General features: G+C 46.1%; 1 protein-coding gene across 2 annotated transcripts; it reads left to right on the top strand.

Annotated features, from left to right (window-relative positions):
- Nucleotides 1–3,547: 3,547 nt before the first annotated feature.
- On the top strand, nt 3,548–21,621 carry Spmip11 (sperm microtubule inner protein 11). 2 transcript variants are annotated; one of them, XM_075963545.1, is made up of 4 exons: nt 3,548–3,626; nt 17,748–17,870; nt 20,884–21,028; nt 21,573–21,621. In XM_075963545.1, exons 1-4 carry the CDS (start codon nt 3,548–3,550, stop codon nt 21,619–21,621), a joined length of 396 nt encoding a protein of 131 aa, XP_075819660.1. The 2 variants fall into 2 exon arrangements, with proteins under 2 accessions (XP_075819660.1, XP_075819662.1); XM_075963547.1 differs by lacking the exon at nt 3,548–3,626 and adding an exon at nt 12,765–12,812 and having other exon boundaries at nt 17,753–17,870.
- The last annotated feature ends 390 nt before the right edge of the window (nt 21,622–22,011 follow it).

Below are 22,011 nucleotides of genomic sequence, written 5' to 3' on the forward strand. Positions count from 1 at the left end.
AGCAGAAGATTCAAGCGCCTACTTCCGGAATGAACCCTCCGAAACCCTGTAAACCAATCAACAGCCAATCAGCGACTGGGACCGAAGTCACGGCCAGGACACAGGCGCGGGTCACGTGACCCCGGGGCGCTCTTTAAAGTTGTTCTTTAAAAAATCTCGCCGTTCCCCGCGATAACTGTGCCGAGGCCGCCTTGCCGATGGCCTCTGCCTGCCGCCTGCCGCCTGCCGCCTGCCACACTGCCTGGGTCTTTCTCGAAACGCTCGTGATGGAGGCCTCTTTATAAAAGTAAGCTAGCCGGATGTGGTGGCGCACGCCTTTAATCCCAGCACTAGGGAGGCAGAGGCAGGGGGATCTCCGTAAGTTCGAGGCCAGCCTGGTCTGCATAGAGCTAGTTCCGCGACAGCCAGGGGCCTACACAGTGAAACCCTGTCTCGAAAATCCAAAATAAATAAATAAATAAAATTAGTGTTACTAATTTCAATGTGTTTGGGTGTTTTTATTTGACGATAAGGGTAACAAGACCGTTTTCTCTTTTTACTTTTGCAGGGAAAGCGATATGCTCGCCAGTGCAGATTCCAAACGTTCAGTTAGGTCCCAAAGGTATGCCAGGCGCCAGAATGCCGGCCAGATCAATAGTTCTAGGAAACCCAAACCTTAGGGAAAGATTATCTAGCGAAAGAGAACAAGAGATAATTTGTGTGCTGGACTCACTCCTAGGTCCACTTTGTGGGGCTGTAAAAAGCAAGCTGGGCTGCTGTCTCCCTCACCCTCCTGTCCACTCTAGGGCTTCTCTGTTCCCAGGCTTCTGTCGCTGTGTTCAACTCAGTTCTGATGTTCACACTATCTCAAATCACAGATCTATGTGTGGCCCCACTGTTGTTTACCAGGAGCCCACCATACCCACCATTGGACCATCTCAAAGATTTGGGGCTCTGGTTTTTGCTCTAGAAGGCCTCTGGGACTTTTGTGTATGGATGTGTTGAGTGAGGGACTCCTCGAGATGGCTCAGCAGGTAGAGGAGGCTGCTGCCAACACTGACAACCTAAATTCCATCCCTGGAACCCCATAGTAGATGAAAGGAGAGGACTGACCTGCAAGGTGTCCTCTGACTGCCCCAAACGCACTGAGGCACATACAGGAACAGTAAATAGTTTAGAAGTAGCCAAGTAGCCGAGGATCTGCTAATGGATGAACTAAAACTGCCTCTACAGTGTGGAAAGTTCCACCACCACGTGGAAAATCTCTAAATTCAGGCCTCTGGGTTATTAGACCAGCTCCAGGTCTAATGGCTTTTCCACCTAAGCAAGCTAATTAACCCCTCTTAGCCTGCCCTCCCTGCAGTTGCCCCTCCGACTCCAGTGGAGACTGAACTTAGATCCTTGTGCTTATGCTGGGCAAGTACACTACCACCTAACTAGGCAGCCCTGCTTGATTTGTTCTTTTAAATTGGTCTTGAACTTACTACATAGGCCAAGTAGGCAGGCATTGAGCTTGTGAACCTCTGTGCTCAGCTTCCTACATGTTCTTCCATGATTATCAAGTTCATAATGTTTATAATATATTTGTGGTATGCCGGGCGGTGGTAGCACACACCTTTAATTCCAGCACTCGGGAGGCAGAGGCAAGCGGATCTCTGTGAGTTCGAGGCCAGCCTGGTCTACAAGAGTTAGTTCCAGGTTAGGGTCCAAAGCTACAGAGAAACCCTGTTTCAAAAAAACAGCAACAAAAAAATTGTGGTATAGGGCAGGGTGTGGTGGTCCACTCCTTTAATCCCAACAGTCAGAAGACAGGAAGATCTCTTGAGTTCAAAGCCAGCCTGTAGGTTTACTCACGTCACAGTGAAAGACTAAAGGTCAGAGGACAAATTTAAGATGTTCTTTCTACCACGCAATCCAAAGATTGGACACAAGGTCATCAGGCTTAGTGGCAAGCACCTTTTACCCACTGAGCAATCTCACTGATCCTCAAATGAAGTTTTTAAATAAAACTTTTTACCAAAGCCTAACCATGAGAGATAGGAATTAGCCAACTTCAGTTTTCTCTACCCTTGCTCTATTATGTAAGGTAGAAGAAACGTTAAACATTTAAGGTCACTGCCCAGGGAGGAACATGCTTAGCAGAAGACTGGGAAGTCCAGCTAGGCAGATGGTCAGTCAGTATTGTCCTTGTGCAGAAAAATGAGAACCTGAGTTCAGGTCTCCAGCACCCATGCAAAAAACTGGGCACCACACCAGTAATCCCAGAGTTGGGGAGACAGAAAGAAGAATCCTAGGTTTGATGGCCGGACAGTCTAGGCAAATTGATGACCCTTCACATACAGTAAAAAGCCCTTTCTCAAGTGGCCTCCAGCACCTGCATCTGCAGCAAACAGTGAACATCTCCAAAGCCTAGCCATTTAAAGATAAAACCTGAGCCTTGCGTAACATGTTCTGTTCAAGCTTGAAAAGCAAAACCTGGAAGCATCAGAACCAGGTACTCACAGTGAGATCTTAGGATTTCAGATTGGGAATTTAAAATAACTTGATAACTAGGCAGGGCAGAGTGGGACTCACCATTAATCCCAGCACTTGGGAGGCAGAACAGACAGATCTCTGAGTTTGAGGCCACCCTGGTCTACAGAGTGAGTTCCAGGACAACCAGGGCTACACAGTGAGGTTAGGAAGGAGACAGGGGGTTGGAGAGATGGCTTAGTGGTTAAGAGCACTGGCTGTGCTTCCAAAAGACCTGAGTTCAACTCCCAGCACTCACATGGCAGCTCACAGATATATATATAGCTCCATTTCCAGGGGATCTGGAATCTTCATACAGAGATACATGCAGGCAAAATAGCAATGCACATAAAAATAAATAAATTTGACTGGGCGGGGTGGCGCATGCCTTTAATCCCAGCACTCGGGAGACAGAGGCAGGTGGATCTCTGTGAGTTCGAGGCCAGCTCTGGTCTACAGAGCGAGCTCCAGGACAGGCTCCAAAGCTATAGAAAAACTCTGTCTCAATGAAGGAAGGAAGGAAGGAAGGAAGGAAGGAAGGAAGGAAGGAAGGAAGGAAGGAAGGAAGGAGATAGCGGGTATTTGGAGGGGTTGAATGGAAATAGTGGGGGATGTATATGATCAAAGTATACGGTACAAATGTATGAAATTTTCAAAGAATATTGTTTAGTTTGGTTTTTTATGCTTTTATTTTTTGGATTTTGGGGACAAGGTTTCTCTGTGTAACCGTTCTGACTGTTCTGGAACTTGATTGTATACCAGGTTGGCATCGAACTCACAAATACCCATCTGCTGCTGCTTCTTCCTCCTGAGTTCTGGGATTAAAAACATGAGCCACCACAGCCTGGCAGAAACGCCTTTTTTAGAAGGTAATCATACCTGATTCCTCAAGTTTCCTGAAATTATTTAGCCCACTCAATTCCAACTCCATGATGACCTATAAATCCTGAGCCTCACTAGACAAAGGAAATGTCAGTCAAGGTAATTCTTCAAGGCATTACTATGGTTACTAGAACCCAGCACTACAGAGTAGACATTCTGAAAAGGAGGCACTGAGATGGCTTTCTTCAACTTACATCTATTAGGATATCAGCATCCCCTTCGGAATAAAAAGAAAACCACAACTGAAGAAACAGGTAAGGAGAATCTAGTGTGGCGGGACGGAGGACCAAGCCCAGTCACCTCCTAGTCATTTCCTTTCCTAGCAGGCTCCCGAGAGATGTCACCGCAGTTAAGTTACACAGCAGGACAGAAGCCATTCGACTTAACTTTCTGTTACTTCATATTCTTATTAAGATAAATACTTTGTTCAACCAAATAATCTAATTCATCTAGCCAGCATTAACACCAACTAATCATGGGTCTGTGGTTTATGTTGGTGACTAAGGGCACAAAGATGGATGGAAGAAAGCCTCTGCTACTGTTATTAGTCAGAGCTTTCTTATAGAATGAATACATTTATTGGAATGACTAACAGGTTACAGTCTAACTAACCCAACAGTGGCTACCTGTGAATGGAAGTCCAAGTAGCTGCTCAGTCCCACGAAGGTGGGTGTCTCAGCTGGTCTTCTGTGTATTCTGGAATACTGAAGTAGGCTCCAATGCCAGTAAAGGAATGGGCATATTGGGAAAGCAAGGGCAAGCAGACAAAGAACAGATGAACCCTTCCTTCTTCCAGTGCCTATATATAAGTTTCCAGTAGAAGATGTGGCACAGGTTAAAGGTGTGTCTTCCTGCCTCAAGAACTGGATTAAAGGCGTGTCATCCAGCCTCAAAATCTGGACCAAAAGCCTATGTCTTCCCGCCTCGGGATCCAGAACAAAGGTCTGTTGTCTTTTTGCCTCAAGACCCTTTTACAAATGTGCCCTCCATTTCTGGATTGTAGTTTATTACAGATATAGTTAAACTGACAATCAAGAATAGCCATCAAAACTATACAGTAGCTGACTATCTGATGAGGAAGATAAGTAGTCATATAAAATTTGTAATATAGAGCCGGGCGGTGCTGGCGCATGCCTTTAATCCCAGCACTCAGGAGGCAGAGGCAAGCGGATCTCTGTGAGTTCGAGACCAGCCTGGTCTACAAGAGCTAGTTCCAGGACAGGCTCCAAAACCACAGAGAAACCCTGTCTCAAAAAAACCAAAAAAAAAATTTGTAATATAGTATATGATTAAAGTAAATATAGACTGTTAACCTCAAAGGAGTCAATACCTGATACTATAGGGTTTTAAAAACAAGCCGGGTGGTGATGGCACACACCTTTAATCCCAGCACTCAGGAGGCAGAGGCAGGCCTCTGAACTCTTCATGAGTTCGATGCCAACCTGGTCTACAGAATGAGTTCCAGGACAGGCCCCAAAGCTACAAAGAAACTACGTCTTGAAAAACAAACAAAAACAACAAAGGAAGACTTAAGAGACATTCTCATAGGAAATGTCTCCAGAAACAAGTGTGAAAGTTGATTGAAGTTAATCAGGTAAATAAGAAAGGAATTAGCACTGAAAAGAGAATACTTAGATCCATATTAAGTAAATCCCAAGAACTTAGACACAATGAAGGGTAAAGTAGGTACTAAGAAGCAGACCTTGAAAACAAGGCTAAGGCCAGCTAATTGAGGATGCTACCAACCTTAAGAAGTATTTTAATTCTATAGAGAACCATTGAAAAATTTAATGATTTGATTGCATTATATTTACAGTGCCTGTCAGGCCTCATAGAGATGTTGCAAGATTTTTTTATCACAATGTGAACCCCAAGATTGCATTAGTTACTGGAAAAATAGCTGTTTCTAGTTATGATGTGGCTCAGCCCTAGCACACACCTTTAATCCAAGAGGTTTCTGCTTGAATATTGTAAACAAGATCAAAGTCAATCATAATTTAAGTGCAGAGCAAACAACCAGTTGACAGGAAGTAGACATAGGATTATGAAGAAAAAAAACATAGAGAGCAAGAGGGAGTCAGGAGGATGGATAGAGATGCACAGGAAGTAGAAAAGAGGGACATCCAGTTTGGGGAGGGTGGTTGAAGACAGTATAGGAGAAGGCTTCTGGGACATGGCGGAGGAGGAAGGTCAGTTGGGTGCTTTCTCTGCCTCTCTGAGCTAGCAGGCTTTCACCCCAGTGTCTGCCTCTGAGTCTTTATTGTTAAAAACAAACAATTGAGATTTTGTTAAAAACAACATTTGGGCAGAGTAGTGGTGGTGCAGCCTTTAATCCCAGCACTCAGGAGGCAGAAGCAGGTAGATCTCTGTGAGTTCGAGGCCAGCTTGGTCTACAGAACTAGTTCCAGTTCAGCTAGGACTGTTACACAGGTTTGCAGAGAAACCCTGTCTCAAAAAAAAAAACCAATAAATAAATATAAATAAATAAATTTGGTGCTCTAACTCATGGCACAACCACACAGACAGAGAAATTATGCCAGCTTGGACAAACTGAGAAGCCATCAGAGTTGGTAAGACACCTAGGTTGTCCTCAAGGAGAGAGTCAAATAATATTAAAAGGAAAAAACCTTTCCCACATTAAGGATGGGAAATATCATAGCATGGGGCATTAGGACCCAGTATAATGCTACTTTAGATGACTTGAAAATAAAAGCAGAAAATGAAAAAAAATCAATGACATAACTGAGGTTGACATAATACCAATTATAATTACTACCAATCTGGTAATTCATATTATATCCTTAATAGCCATGGTGCTTTTTGTGCTAAATATGAAAAGTGGTTTGATAATTGTGCCAAATATGAAAAGTGGATTGACAAGATACAAGCCTTAGAAAGACATATATGAAAATAAGAGAAATACTCAGACACAGACAAAGGAATTAGACAAGAACCTACCACACCACTACATTATAAAACTGAAGAGGGGGCTGGAGAGATGGCTCAGAGGTTAAGAGCATTGCCTGCTCTTCCAAAGGTCCTGAGTTCAATTCCCAGCAACCACATGGTGGCTCACAACCATCTGTAATGGGGCCTGGTGCCCTCTTCTGGTCTGCTAGCATACACACAAACAGAATATTGTATTCATAATAAATAAAAGAAAAAAATCAATTTAAAAAAAACTGAAGAGGGGCAGCCTAATGTTGTTAGAAAACCAACTTTAGTTTATCCAATTACTATGCAAGAATGACCAGCAGATGACAGGCACCCCCGAGGTTATGAAGACGTTAAATGGAATTCTATAGAAACATTACCTTTGAAGAGATTTAAGAAAGCAGTCATTTCTTAGGATATTCATTCACCCTGTGTAAAGCAGACGTTAAATTCGTGGGCAACTCGGAAGAGAATTATCCTCTAAGACTGGAAAGATTTGGCAACAGCAACATTGGAACCTGGTCCTAGTTACAGTGGCAAACATGGTGGAAAAAGGAAGCTAGGGCCATTGAACAACAAAACACATAAACTTGGCACAAGCTAGACTTATCTGGAAGGAGGGAACCTCAATTGAGAAAATGCCTCCATAAGATCTGTAGGACGTTTTCTTAGTAACTGATGGGAGGGCCAGGCCCACTGTGAGTGGTGCCGCCCATGTGCTGACGGTCCTGGGTCCTATAAGAAAGCAGGCTGAGCCGGGCGGTGGTGGCGCACGCCTTTAATCCCAGCACTCGGGAGGCAGAGGCAGGCGGATCTCTGTGAGTTCGAGACCAGCCTGGTCTACAAGTGCTAGTTCCAGGACAGGCTCCAAAACCACAAAGAAACCCTGTCTCGAAAAACCAAAAAAAGAAAAAAAAGAAAAAAAAAAAAAAGCAGGCTGAGTAAGCCTTGAGGGGCAAGCCAGAAAGCCCCACCCCTCCGTGGCCTCTGCATCAGCTCCTGCCTCCAGGTTCCTGCTCTGCTTGAGTTCCTGACCAAACTTCCTGCAGTGATGGACTATGATATGAAAATGTAAGTCAAATTAACCCTTTCCTCCCCAAGTTGCTTTGGTCGAGCCCACGTGGTAGGAGGTAGAGGCAGGTAGACCTCTCTGAGTCCCAGGCCAGCCTGGTCTACCGAGCTAGTTCCAGGATAGCTAGGGCTGTTACACGAAGAAACCCTGTCTCGAAAGAAAAAAAAAAAAGCTGCTTCGGTCATGCGGTGTTTTATCACAACAACAGTGACCCTGGCGAGGACCGTCCTCTGTGAGATGCTCCTACTTTACCCACTGTGGTGTGGTAGCATCAGAGGCCAAAGCTTTGTTCAAACTGGTGACCTAGACAGAATTTAAGGCTAGAGGAAAGACTGAACTGCAAATATATTATTCTTGCCCACTGCTTACTTCCCCTAGCTTCAGTTTTATACATTCTGGGTACTCGTTTAAGATACAGACTATGCTGGGGGGCTGAAGAGATGGCTTAACGGTTAAGAGCACTGGCTGCTCTTCCAGAGGATCTGAGTTCGATTCCCATGGTGGCTCACAACCATCTGTCATGAGATTTGGCGCCCTCTCCTGGCCTGCAGGTGTACAGACTATGCTGGGAAGATGATCGAGCATGATAAAGTGTTTGTTGTGGAAACCCGAGGGCCTGAGTTTGAATCCTCAGCATCCACATAACACGAAGGGGCAGAGCACAACTGTTAACCCAGCACTGAGGGATATGAAGACAGGCAGACCTGCAGGGCTCACTAGTCAGCCCGAACCAGAAGGGTGAGGTCAGGTTCACTGAGAGGATGTTTTAAAACATTCAGGTGGGGGGAACTAGAGAGATAGCTCAGATAGATGCTCTTGCAGAGGATGTGGTTCAATTCCCAGCACCCACATGGCAGCTCACAACCATCTGCAATTCCAGTCAGTCCAACAGATCCATCACTCTCTCCTGATCTCTGCAGGCACCAGACACACAAAAAAGTGCACAGACAAACATGCAGGTACAGCAATCATACACATAAAAATTAAATTTAAAAAATCAAGGTGGAGAGCAATAGAAGATACCTGAAGTTGGCCTCTGCCCTTCTCTCTCTCTCTCTCTCTCTCTTTCTCTCTCTCTCTCTCTCTCTCTCTCTCTCTCTCTCTCTCTCTCTCACACACACACACACACACGCACACTCATACACACACACATATACACGTATACAGACGCATACAAATGCGTGCCAATGCAATGCTCACACCTAGACACACATATGAACATATGCACACACACTTTCATACATATGCATATACCATATACACACAAATATATGGACATATGAAATCAGGTGTGGTGGCTCATACCTCTAATCTCAGAATTTAGGAGACTGGGCTGGAGGTCACAAATTCAAGACCAACCTACAAAGTGAAGCTTGGCCAACAGACTGCCATGTCTCAAACACACAAAAAATATACAGACAGATGATTTCCACTTAGTAATATTTTTAGTTTTTATTCTATGGGTATGAGAGTTTTGCCCATTTCTGAGTCTTTTTGCCATGATGTCTGTGTTTTTCTCATTCATTAACTAATCTTCAAGTCACTGGCAATCCTTGACTCTCTATTCTATTTAGGAGGGGACAGAAAAGAGGATGTGGGGGCTCAAGATTACAACCTCTTTTTCTGGGGGTGGGTAGGTTTTAAGATAGGGTTTCTCTGCGTAGCTGTGGCTGTCCTGGAACTTGCTCTGTCTCACAGAGACCTTCCTGCCTCTGCCTCCCAAGTGCCAGGATTAAAAGCCTGAGCCACCATCACCCAGCTTCACAACTGTAATCTCAATATTCAGGGGGCCGAGGCACAGGGTTATTACAAGACCCAGCTATATGCTGTGTTCTACTCTATCCTAGGTGACAAAATAAGATTCCTGTCTTGGGGCTGAAGAGATGGCTCAGCACTAGGAGCACTGGCTGCGCTTGCAGAGGACCTGGCTTGAATTCCCAGCATGGTGGTCCACAACCACTTGTCATTTCAGTCCCAGGGGAATCTGACGCCCTCTTCCGGCTTCTTCAAGCACTGGACACACAGGATGCCCAAACATACATTCAGGCAAAGCACCCAAACACATAAAATAAAAAAGACTCTCACCAGGTGTAGTGGTGGACTTTAATCCCAACACTGAGGAGACAGAGCAGGCAGATATCTGTAAATTTGAGGCAGTTTGGTCTATATAGTGAGCTCCAGGACAGCCAGGGCTACATAGAAAGACCCTCTTTCAAAAACAAACAAACAAAAAAAAAGATGCCAACCAAAAACAGCAACAAAAAAAAAATTCTTATACTCTATCTCTTTACCCGAAACATTTCTGTTTGTCTTCCTTCCTTCCTTCCTTCCTTCCTTCCTTCCTTCCTTCCTTCCTTCCTTCCTTCCTTCCTGTTTTCTTCCTTTTTGAGGCAAGGCCTTTTTGTTTTGTTTTGTTTTTTGAGACAAGATTTCTCTGTGTATCTTTGGTTGTCCTAGCACTCACTCTGCAGACCAGGCTGGCCTCGAACTCACAGAGATCTGCTTGCTTCTGCCTCCCAAGTGCTAGGATTAAAGGTGTGCACCACCATGCCTGACTTGAGGCAAGGTCTTAATATATATTTCTGGCTGCCCTAGAACTGGCTATATAAACCAGGCTGGCTTCAAACTCCTCTTGTCTTTGCCTCAGAAGTGCTAGGATTAAAAGTGTGGGCCACTACACCCTGTCTATTTGCATTTCTTAAGAACAGCTATGCACAGCACAGATATTTTGCAAATTTTAGCATTCTTATAACATCTAATTATCTATAGTCCAATATTCCCATTTTGCCAGTTGTCACATTAATTTCCTTTACAGCGGAAAGTTTCCTACAAGAGTCTAGTTAAGGCCGGGAGGTGGTGGCGCACACCTTTAATCCCAGCACTCGGGAGGCAGAGGCAGGCGGATCTCTGTGAGTTCGAGACCAGCCTGGTCTACAAGAGCTAGTTCAGTCTAATTAAGGACTGAGTTCTCATTTGGCGGGCATGTCTCTTTGGTGTCTTTATGTGAAATAGCTCCACTGCCTTTGTTTCATGGCACACATTTCTGCACAATACCGCAGGACATTTTGCAGAATGCTCTTTATTTGCGCTTGTCTGATGTTTCTCATAATTAGATCTGCTCTAAGCACTGGGGTGGTGTTGGGGAATATGGTTTCAAGTTGAGTTGCTTTTGTTTTATGCTGCATTTGTTTAACCCTGTGAAGCTGTGATTCTTTACCTGTCTAAAACACCCGATGGTCTAATAAAGAACTGAACAGCCAATAGCAAGTCAGGAGCAAGGATAGGCGGGGCTGGCAGGCAGAGAGGATAAATAGAAGGAGACCCTGAGGAAGAGGAAGAGCAAGAGAACAAGAAGAGCAGGGTGCTAGGAGCCAGTCACCCAGCCACACAGCAAACCATGAATAAAGAAGAAAAAAAAGGTATACAGAAATAGGGAAAGATAAAAGCCCAGAGGCAAAAGATAGCTGTGATAGTTTAAGTTAAGAAAAGCCGGCAAGGGGCTGGAGAGATGGCTCAGTGGTTAAGAGCATTGCCTGTTCTTCCAAAGGTCCTGAGTTCAATTCCCACCAACTACATGGTGGCTCACAACCATCTGTAGTGAGGTCTGGCGCCCTCTTCTGGCCTGCAGGCATACATGCAAACAGAATATTGTAGACATAATAAATAAATATTTTTTTTAAAAAAAGAAAAAAAGCTGGCAAGAAAGAAGCCAAGCTAAGGCCAGGCATTCATAACTAATAAGCTCTGTGTGTGATTTATTTGGGAGCTGGGTGGGTGGTGGGTGTCCAAAGGAGCCCAAACCATTGCATAACAAGGTGAGGGCTGAGAAGTGACATCAGCGCATCCAGTGGCGGGGGGAGGGGCTGTTGATGTTATTTTATCTCACTATTAGTGGTGTTAGCTTTGACCACTAAGGGGTGTAGTGGTTTTGTACTGTGTCAAGTTACTACTATCCTTTTGTGAGTCTAGAATGATACTTAGCTATGGATTCCTTTGGGGATAGTACTGGGATCTCTCACATGTGCCCTTAGCGACATCTCGAGCCCTGGGGCGATGAATGGAAGAAAGGGAGAAAAATGTAAAAAATTCCCTTGGATGAATGGGTGAACAGACAGATCTATCTATAAATTAAGAATAAAAAATGGGAGCCAGAAAGATGGCCCATGAGGTAAAGGTGCTTGGCTCCTGGCCTCCCAATGAGTTTGATGCCTACAAGCCATACAGTGGAAGAGAGAACAGGCTCCCTCCATGGCCCTTTGGCCTCCACACATGTGCAAGTGTTGTTATTATTATTTTATTGTCAGTTATTAATTCTTACTGTGCATACTCTATAAGTTAAGCTTCAGTCCGGGTATGGACCTCCAGAGAAAGAAAGCGTGGTGCATACGGCAGTGCCGGCAGCTTCGGGCACCTACTGAGTCTTAGCATAGACTTTCTCACATAGAGAGGGACGAATGTGCTTCCACCCAAGTAGCCTGACCGTTGTCCTGACCTCCTGCACTGGCTCTTCAAGGGGTTCTACAAGCTCAGATCAGCCACCTTCTGCCTGGTCCCTCAGCCAGCCCTTCACCAGCAACAAAGTAAGGGAATCTATTCATAGTCGCTCTCTTCCCTAACAGGCTTACTACCATGGTATATTTTTATCGCAATTTTTTCTTTGAAGGATGGGTTTTTTCCTCTCTAGTGGGTGTGAGTGTATTAAACATTCAGCTCAGAAGAGCTTCCTCAATATTCCCTTGTTACAGTCTTAAGGAAAACTCACAGAGTTGACTCAGCCCATGTAATAAGATATTCTCCAATCCCTGGATCCTCCCTTTCATATATATATGGCTTGGAGAGGTGGCTTAGTGGTTAAGAGAATTGACTGTCTTCCTGAGGACTGGGTTCAGTTTCCAGCTCCCACATGGCAGCTCACAACTGTCTCTAACTCCAGTTTCAGGAAATCCTGATGTCTTCCTCTGGTCCCCCAGGGACATTGCATAGTGTTCATACACCAAGGTACACACATACATATAAAACAAAAATTTAAAAAAAATATGCAAACCAGGGCTAGAGAGATGACTCAGAGGTTAAGCTCTTCCAGAGGTCCTGAGTTCAATTCCCAGCCACCACATGGTGGCTCACAACTGTCCGTAATGAGATCTGGCGCCCTCTTGTGGTCTGCAGGCATACACGCAGACAGAATATTGTATTCATGATAAGTAAATAAATCTTAAAAAAAAAAAAAAAGAGGAAAGGGTGTGGGAAGCAGTCTTCCATCTCTCATCTTTCACGGCAGAGCACTGGCCTTAGCGGTACCGGAACAGTGTGGTGTGAAAGCTAACGCTATGCAGGTTTGCAGCGCTTCTGTTCCCTCACCTGTAAATGGAGACGTGAGCCATGTGTGATGATGACTCATGCCTGTAATCCCAGCACCTGGCAGGCGAGGCAGGAAGCCTGCCTCGAGTGAAAAGGGCAACTCGGGCTAAGCAGTGAGTTCGAGGACACATGGAACTTAATTATTTACATGTAGAATATAAACGGACTGAGGAAATGACTCAGTGGGTAAAGCGCTTGTAAAGAAAACCTAACGACCTGAGTTTCAGTCCCCTGAACTCGTGAACACTCCTATCGCACAGACAGGAGAATCCGTGGCAACACATGGTTCAGTCAGCCTGTGAATGCAGAGGTGAACGAGAGATGCCTTGTCTCTAACAAGGTGTAAGGCAAGAACTGACAGCCAACACACACACACACACACACACACACACACACAGAGGGAGAGAGAGAGAGAGAGAGAGAGAGAGAGAGAGAGAGAGAGAGAGAGAGAGAGCGCAGAGGGAGGAAGCCGCTTTCCTAATCTTGCCTGAAATGTCCTCTGCTCATAACCCTCTAGGTTTCTTGATCTCTCAGAGCCGCCAGGTTGGTGACAAGATACGCCTGGAGACAAGCGATGCCACCTGTATGCTCCAGCAGAGGGCGCTGCAGGTCTAGCTTTCCAAACAGGAGCATACATGGCACAGTTCAGCCAATGAACTTGGCCAGAGACGCTCTGCTTTTGGAACGTATAGAACAACTAACTGTATGGAACTGTATCGTGAAACCTATGCATACTTTAACTGCTATGGGCCGCTATATTTCAACCCCAGGAAACTAGCTGGGGAGATGTTCACGCTACTCACAAGCAGTGTTGAAGCCTCCAGAGTGGGCCCGTTTCCACACTGACAGCAGATGGACCACTTTTCCTACAGGGGTCTTTCCTCACTGCTCTTCCCCAGTCAGCTGCTCCAACTCACTGAGAGGGTGACCAAGTCCCAGTCCTTGCTGTTTCCAATGCTGACTTCAGGACATTACATCCTACATTCAGAACAGCTCAGCGACCTTGGGCTCTCCCTCTGAATCAAGGCAATGATGTCATATCCCCTACCAACTCAAGTCTGGTCCAGGTGAGCAAACACACACACTTGCCGAAACCTCCCACCCAGCTGTGCACATCTATAAAGGGACTGATGCTTCCAGCCCAAGTTCTCCATCTCTTCTGGAAGCCTCGGTGGAGCTATTTCAAGGAGTGGTTGTGTATGGTCAGTCAGGCCCCTGGGAACTACTCAGATAAACTCATGTTTCTGCCACGTGTGAGTTTGTGACCTCAGGCAAATGACTAAACTTCTCTGTGTCTCCGTCTCCTACTTTATAGTGCCGTGCAGAGTGCATTCGTATTAGCAATCTTTATCTCCAGAAAATCCACTTTACCTAAGTAGTCTGAAGCACTAAGTCCCTGTGTTGCTCATGCCCCATCGGCTTCCCCTACACTCACAATCAGCAGGCTCGCCACTAAAGATGCAAAGGCAAAGAACTGGCCCCCCTATGGCAAACATACCTTGAGGACCTGGTTCCCTGGGCTCATGTCCACTTCCTCCCAAAGCATAGATAATTACCTTGCATCAGGAAAGACAGTAAGTATAAGACAGCCCTCCGGACATACTTCAGCATTGTCTTAATATGCTCAAGCCAATTTCAAGGATTTGAACTACCATTTGATATGACCTTGTAGATGGCATCATTTGTTTATTTTTAATTTTATGTGCATTAGTATTCTGCCTGTCCATATGTCTGTGTGAGGGTGTCAGATCCCATAGAAATGGAGTTATAGATAGTTGTGTGCCACCATGTGGGTGCTGGGAACTGAACCCAGGTCCTCTGGAAGAGCAGCCAGTGCTCTTAACTGATTAAGACCCCTCAATTTTCAAGTTAAAAAATTATTTGTGTACATATATGTGGTCCATATGTATATGATGTGTGTACATGTATGTGTGAATGAGTATTCCCGTGCTCACATGGAAGCCGAAGGAGGACACTGGATGTCCTCTCTTTACCTTATTCCTTTGAGGCAGGTGTCTTGCTGAACTTGGAGGTCCCACTTTTTATCTAGGATTGTAGTCAGCAAGTATCAGTGGCCCCCATTTTTGTCTCCTCAGTGCTGGAGTTACAGGCCTGCATGGGGCTACATGCAGCCCTTTTCGTGGGTGTGAGGATAGGAACTCTGGTTCTCACGTGTTAGCATAACAAGCTAGTCGGTGGTGGCGGCGGCGCACGCCTTTAATCCCAGCACTCGGGAGTTTGAGGCCAGTCTGGACTACAAGAGCTAGTCCCAGGACAGGCTCCAAAGCTACAGAGAAACCCCGTTTTGAAAAACCAAAAGCAGAGCACAGCAAGCTAGCACTCATAACTGCTGGGCCAGCCAAGCATTTCAGGAGTCACTATATTATGTACAATCCCAAAGTGTTTTCTCTCATCCTGATCCTGTATGGTACATGGTATTACGGTTTGTAACCAGCACACCAAGACAGCTGCAAACAATGTGTTGGATACTGTCATCGTTATGGCCCAAGAACCTGAAACCAACCCATCGTCTAGAAGCCAGGCTTCAAGGTGTCACTGAGTCTGTATTCTTCAACTGAAAACATTGGAGCCAACCAGCCTCAGTTCCAACAGAGGCGCTGAGCCACGGTGTGGATAGATAACTAGATCCTGGGAGCATCCCTGGCTCCCAGGACAGCGTATAGAACTGAAAACTCTGCATCATTTAATTACGATGAATACCAGATCCACCCAGGTACTCTCGCATTCCCAAGGATGTCTTCAGGGTGCAGTCAAAGCATTCTCTATGGCCGCATGGCAACCCTAACTTGTGGCAAATGGCTTCTTTTAGAGCATCGTTTAGGACAGGACATCGACTAGCTGTGTGAAGAACCTCTTTTGGTCACCTGCCAACAAGATGTTGATTCAGCCGCCCCATTGCAGTGGAGTTTACTCATCATGTCCTTTATTGAGAACGTTCCTCAGTGACCATGACATGCTTCTTACCCGCCCTTGCCACCCTTCATCTCGGGAACCTTATCAAACCTGGGCATTTAGTGGGGGAAGCTATGAGTTACTAAGAATATCTCCCAGTTTGACAAAACGAAAAATTGAAGAAACCAACCCGAGGAGCAAGTTGGCAGGCATCCAAGTGGGTGAGATTGTCGGGCAGACTCCAGACGTAGCTGCCATCCATATGGGAAGCTGGGAGCCTGCTGCTTGGGCTCTTAGAAATAACAGAACCTCGTCTGGTGGTATAGTAAGAACAGTCTGACGCCTAAGGACCAGGCGGCGTTCTTGCTTGTCACCTGCGTTTAGAACCGTAATTTACTCTCAGCCCAGATCCCGACACCCACTAGAAACGCGCTTGCTATTGCTCCTCAATCCACCGCTATCTGTCCATGGCCATATTGCTACTTTTACCCTGCCTAAAGCTGAACAACCAGCTCAAATAATACCATTTCCAGGAAGTGGCCTCTCGTTGCTGGAACCTACGATTAAGTACAGATAGCGCCAGCTCAGGCAAAGCGTTCAGGACTGCCATCCCCACTTAGGTCTTCAGCTTCACAGAGGGCACATTTAAACTGCACCTCATTCTGGTGGTATCGCCTCCGTTTTGGAACGTTCGAGATTTCCTTTGGAGGACAGAAAGGAGAAGAGAGGATAGGGACGATGAACGAGTGAGGCCAAGGGAGAGAAAGGAGGGAAAACGACCAAGTTGGAAAGGAACTGCACAACAGAAGGAGCACCCTCACCCCTCAGATGAGTCAGCGATCTTCAGCAGTTTCCAGAGAGAATGCTAAAGACTGATCTAGTCCCCGACGAACACTAACAAGAAGGGAAAGTAAAAATCTGAGCGAGTGGGTGAGAGCCACGGCTCTGGAAAAACAGAACGGAGACACTTAGAACATAAGATGAAGAGCAGAGACTTATTAGGGCCCTAGCTAGGGGACAAGGGGCAAGGGGCCTAGTTCCTCTTTATTCCTTGGGTGACAACATGGCGTCCTCCTAGACAACAGCCTTCTTCTCAGCCCCTGACCAAGTCATGCTTTTCTACATCTAAGTCGTCACAACCCACTCCTCTTCAAGGTGCTGAGGTGCAGACAGTGGCTACTGCATTGGACATGGGGGGGGGGACAGTGCTGTCGCCAAGGACGTAGTTCTGTGTGCTGCTGGGAGAAAGGAAATGCCCCAGTGACCAACACCAGCAAACGCTCCTTGCAACGTCGTCCTTGCCTCAAAACATAAACCATGACTTAAATCCCAGGACTCAGAAAGCAGAAACAGGCAGAGCTTTGTGAGTTCAAGACCAGCCTGATCTACACAGCAAGTTCCATCCCAGCCGGGGCTAAATAGTGAGATGCTCAAAAGAAAATTAAAATTTAGATGTGTTTAAGCCTTGCCTGCTTCGCCTAGCCTTGGGAGGCCAGGTGAGGTGGAGCCGGTCTTTTGTGACGTGCAAGCTTTGCTTGATAAGAGCTAATTCCTGACCGACCTTCCCAGACCCCACCCCTCCACCCATCCTTCTCCACATCCAGGTCCCAGCTGACTGAAAGCATCCTCTTTCTCCAACACTTCTGAAGCTTTTGCCATCCTGCAGCCTGAAGCACCTTCCTGATTCTGCTTAGGCCCAGCAATTACTTATCCACTAGGACTCAACAATAATTCCCCCTTTCAATCCATTTGAAGTTCTATAAGCATGTCGGGCTCGGGAGAGTCTACGCCCAGATTAGAGACCATTTTATTTTCACCTGCGCTAGTCCTAAATATCTATCCAGAACCCCGAGGCTAGTGGGAAGCCAATCAAAATCTGGGAGTCAGAGAGGAGGGGTGAGGGATTCTTGTGAACACTGAGTTCTTCCTCCTGCCCCTCTATCTCAGGCTTGATAACTTGACTCCTGGGATGCTGAGAATTGAATGTCAGGAGCTAGGAAAGATCCCTGCTATGTACCCTGTTGGCATGGAGACCAGGAAATCAAAGAATAAAGTAGCCCCATTTGCCAAGTACTCAAAATGAGCCTTCTCATTTCAGACCAGAAGGATGCAGGGTCCTCTAGGTTTCCACCGATTGTCTCCGAAGATGGTAATTACTCCGTGCACCGGAATAGCCACAAGCGCTATCAGGAAGCCGTGAGAAAGGTGTTGTTAAAGACATGTGAGTACCTTGGCAAGGGAAACAAGAATGAATCTGGGCACCTAGAGAATGACAAGGGCGTCACATGGTTATGGGGACAGAGGATGTTGTACTGTTTTATATACTCCCAGAAATGTCACGACAAGGACACAAAAAAACTGCAACGGTGAAAGAATTTGGCGTATCGTCACACTGCACCCGCTGAGGAGTGGAGCCAGCGCTAGTAATTCGAACTGAGCTTAGACACCAAACAAGTTGGGTGACCTTGGGGACATTCCTTTGGCCGTCAACCTCTCCCAGCCACTTGAAAATGGGAGCTCTTTCACTTTGTCCAGAAGAGCAAGTAGGACAGACTCAATGCAGACAGTATGATGTGGGACCCTTCGGGGAATTGTGTTCTCTAAAGAAAGCCGTTCTCAGAGCTGGAGAGATGATTCCATGGGGAAGAGCACTTGCTGCTTTTCCACAGGCCCAGAGTGCAGTTCCCAGCACCCACAAGACAGTTCACAACTGCCTGGAATGCTAGCCCCAGGGGATCTAACACTCTCCTCTGGCCTCCACAGACTCCCACGTGTGGCAAACACTCCACAGACACACATGCACACACGAAGCCATTCCTCAAGCTCTGCTCAACCTCTTTCCCTCACGTTTCCCTCCTCATCGAGTCAATTCCAGTTCTGCTTCATTAGAAAAAAGCTCACAATCCGTATACCATTATCTAACACTCTTATCGTGACAAGTGTACAGAAATGAACAGATCACTACTAGAGGCTACAGAATGGCAACCCTGGATGCTTGGGGACTATCCTTTACAATTCCAAGACAGCTTGGAATTGCCTAGTATTGTCCGTGTATAGTAATGTTCCAGGTGCGGCAGGGTACTATGATGTCACCACTAAGAGTCAGGGAATCTCCCAGTAGTGTCTCTTCTATCTCCGGGTCTCTGTAATGACTTGAAATTCGTACCCCCAGGAAGTGGGGGTTGACCGGGGTCTTTAGATACATTTCACTCCACCACTGGCTCTGTCACCACTCTTTCTCTGTATTTTTGAGATGGGCTTTCACTAAATGGTTCAGGCTTGAACTTTTGGTCCTCCTTCTTCAGCCTTCCAAGTAATGGAGATTAGAGGCCTGTACCACAGGTTAGGCCAAAATTAAAGTAAAAAAAACTTTAGAGATCAAAACAGGCAAGATAAGGAAAGGGGCACTTAAGTTATTTCTAATAGCAAAAATAATTTAAAGTTTATTATTAACTAATAGAAAAACAGCTAGGTAAAAATGTAACATTTAGGGGCTGGAGAGATGGCTCAGAGGTTAAGAGCATTGCCTCCTCTTCCAAAGGTCCTCAGTTCAATTCCCAGCAACCACATGGTGACTCACAACCATCTGTGATGGGGTCTGGTGCCTTCTTCTGGCCTGCAGACATACACACAGACAGAATATTGTATGCATAATGAATGAATAAATATTTTTTAAAAATGTAACATTTAGTCAATTAAGGATTTAAAAAATTCTCAAGACTATAGAGAAAATCAGAAAATAGGCCATAATTCGATCTTAAAAATATGAAAATTGGCCTGGCAACGGTGGCACACGGTTTTAATCCCAGCACTTGGGAGGCAAGGCCAGGCGAATCTCTGTGAGTTCGAGACCAGCCTGGTCTACAAGAGCTAGTTCCAGGACAGGCTCCAAAGCTACAGAGAAACCTTGTCTCAGAAAACCAAAAAAAAAAAAAAAAAGTTGGCGGAGCAGAGGCAGGAAGATCTCTGTGAGTTTGAGGCCAGCCTGGTCTACATAGTAAGTTCCAGGACAACCAGGGTCGTGTTTCAAAAACCAAAGTAACTAAATAATTATAAAACCATCAGATGGAAAGCAATAGAGGAAGACGCTGAACATGACCTCTGATCTCCACGTGCACAGACAGGAAGGAATGAGCACACCTGCACACCCGTGCACACACACCTTCAGGAGATAGCTCAGTTTATATTGCAAGCATAAGGACCTGCGTTTAATCCCCAACAGCTATGTAAAAAGCCAGGCACGGAAGTGTACACTCATGACTCCAGAGCTGTGGAGGGGACAGGTGTATCTCTGGGGGCCGGCTGGCTGCCCAGCCATCTTGGCCTAATCATTGAGCCCCAGGTCCTAGTGATGGACTTTTCTGGATAGCTCCTTGGGAACTTCTGCCCTCCATATATACCTGTAGGTACACATGTACATATACACATGTAGCTGTTTAGGTACACCGTCACACACACAAGCACCTTCTACACCTGCACAGCTGCACACACACAGCTTCACACCTGCACAGCTGCACCTCCACACACACAAACACCTTCTACACCTGCACAGCTGCACCTCCACACACACAAACACCTTCTACACCTGCACAGCTGCACAGCTGCACCTCCATACACACAAACCTTCCACCAAACTTTGAGCAAGAGGAACTTGATAACACCTGTGTGTAGCATCTCAAAGTGGAGTGGTACCATTGGTTAGTTTCAGGGAATTTCCTGGAGTGAGCAAAGAAAAGCATTATTTCAGACAAGGGAAATTAAATGGGAGAGGACAATTCAGAAAAGGCCCTTGAACCGCACGGTGGTGGCACACTCAGGAGGCAGAGGCAGGCAGATCTTATTGAGTTCAAGGCCTGCCTGGTCTACAGAGTGAGTTCCAGGACAGCCAAGGCTGTTACACAGAGAAACCCTGTCTCCAAATACCAAAACTTCACCATTTGAGTCAGTAGACCTCTCTTGCACACTTCCCAATGAGCTAACTTTATTTTCTATCTTGGCACATCTTAGAGACAGGTTTACTTAGCAGCAGGAAACACCAAGACTAAGCCAGCTGACCAGGAAGTGTGTGAGATGTTGGAATCCAGAAGGGAAACAGGGTATAGTGAACACCCTCCCAGGACCTCTCGCACTGGTCACAGCAAGTTTCTAGACTGTGCTTTTTATCCGGAGACAGAAAAAACAAGGGAATCTGGCGAAATTCAACCAATCACCTGCCTTTCTTTCAACTCAACCAGTCCCCAATCAGGTCTTTCGAGTCCCAGTGACCGACGCTCAGAACTTCAGCTTCTGGTGGACCGACCATTCAAGTGTGCGTCCAGAGAAAATCATACCATGGATCCAGTGTCGACGCCATTGTCTTATTAAAAGCCCGATGACCAGGTTAGGCTGAGAAAGGTCAGGGTAGGGGGCTTGAGGAAGTTTTTTCTCCTCACAATGAAACCTATTGTTAAGCTCCACTTAAGAGCTAAGAATAAGCTGGGTGTAGTGTTGCACACCTTTAATCCTAGCACTCAGGAGGCAAAGCCAAGTGGATCTCTGTGGGCTGGGAGTTCAAGCCCAGCCTGGTCTATATAGAGGTCCAGGAAAGCCAGAACTACATAGAGAGACTCTGTCTCAGAATCAGAGAAGAGGTTTGAGTCCAATCGGGGAGAGTGGGCCTCAGATCCTGGGCAGTGTGGTCTCCACACAGTAGTTTGAGATCTGTCCGCTTTGTTTTATGGGTGAGATTCTGAACAGGCACAGAATCAATGTCTCTAGCATTCCTGTGGGTTCCCAAAGTCTACTCCAACCAGCGTCCTCGCGGTAGCTCTACTTCACCACCCCTGCCCACTCGTACAGAGGCAGCCATGAGGACCATTGTTAAGGATGCTCCCTTTCCTTTAGCCTGACCTGGCTGAATCTCGAGACATTTTCTCTTTTCCAGATATATGGATCACTCTATTCTCAACGACAAAACCTTCACTCAGTATTGAGGAGGACATGCCTGCAGGACAAGATGAAAACTGGAGGGAGGGCAAGGAGGGGTCAGGGTGGCCAAGTCTTCAGGTGGAGACGAGAAGGGGGAATCGAGGTGGTAGGGGAAGTGAAATAAACAAACTGAACTAAAAGGCATTTCTTCACACTGGCTGTGGGAGGCAGTGGAGTCATCCTACGGCCCTGACTCCTTGAGAGCAGGTATGTGAGATTCCTGACGAGGTCAGATCTCAGAATGAGAGGAGTGAGGGGACCGGAGCACTGAGAGAACAACCACAGAGGTGTTGACCCAGTGCATGACAGGGGTCAGAGTCAACATCTAGGAAGACACATCTAATGCATGACAGGGGTCAGAGACAACATCTGGGAATACGCATCTAATGCATGAC

The sequence above is a fragment of the Microtus pennsylvanicus genome, chromosome 2 (assembly GCF_037038515.1).
Source record: "Microtus pennsylvanicus isolate mMicPen1 chromosome 2, mMicPen1.hap1, whole genome shotgun sequence".
In the NCBI taxonomy this organism is placed as follows: Eukaryota; Metazoa; Chordata; class Mammalia; order Rodentia; family Cricetidae; genus Microtus; species Microtus pennsylvanicus.

Bases quoted from the DNA above. Each gene is read 5' to 3' on its own strand.
- Spmip11 (XM_075963545.1), top strand. From the start codon at position 3,548: ATGGCTTTCTTCAACTTACATCTATTAGGATATCAGCATCCCCTTCGG. The intron at 3,627-17,747 runs GTAAGGAGAATC...TTCTCATTTCAG, and splicing joins AACCACAACTGAAGAAACAG to ACCAGAAGGATGCAGGGTCC. The intron at 17,871-20,883 runs GTGAGTACCTTG...CAACTCAACCAG, and splicing joins AAAGGTGTTGTTAAAGACAT to TCCCCAATCAGGTCTTTCGA.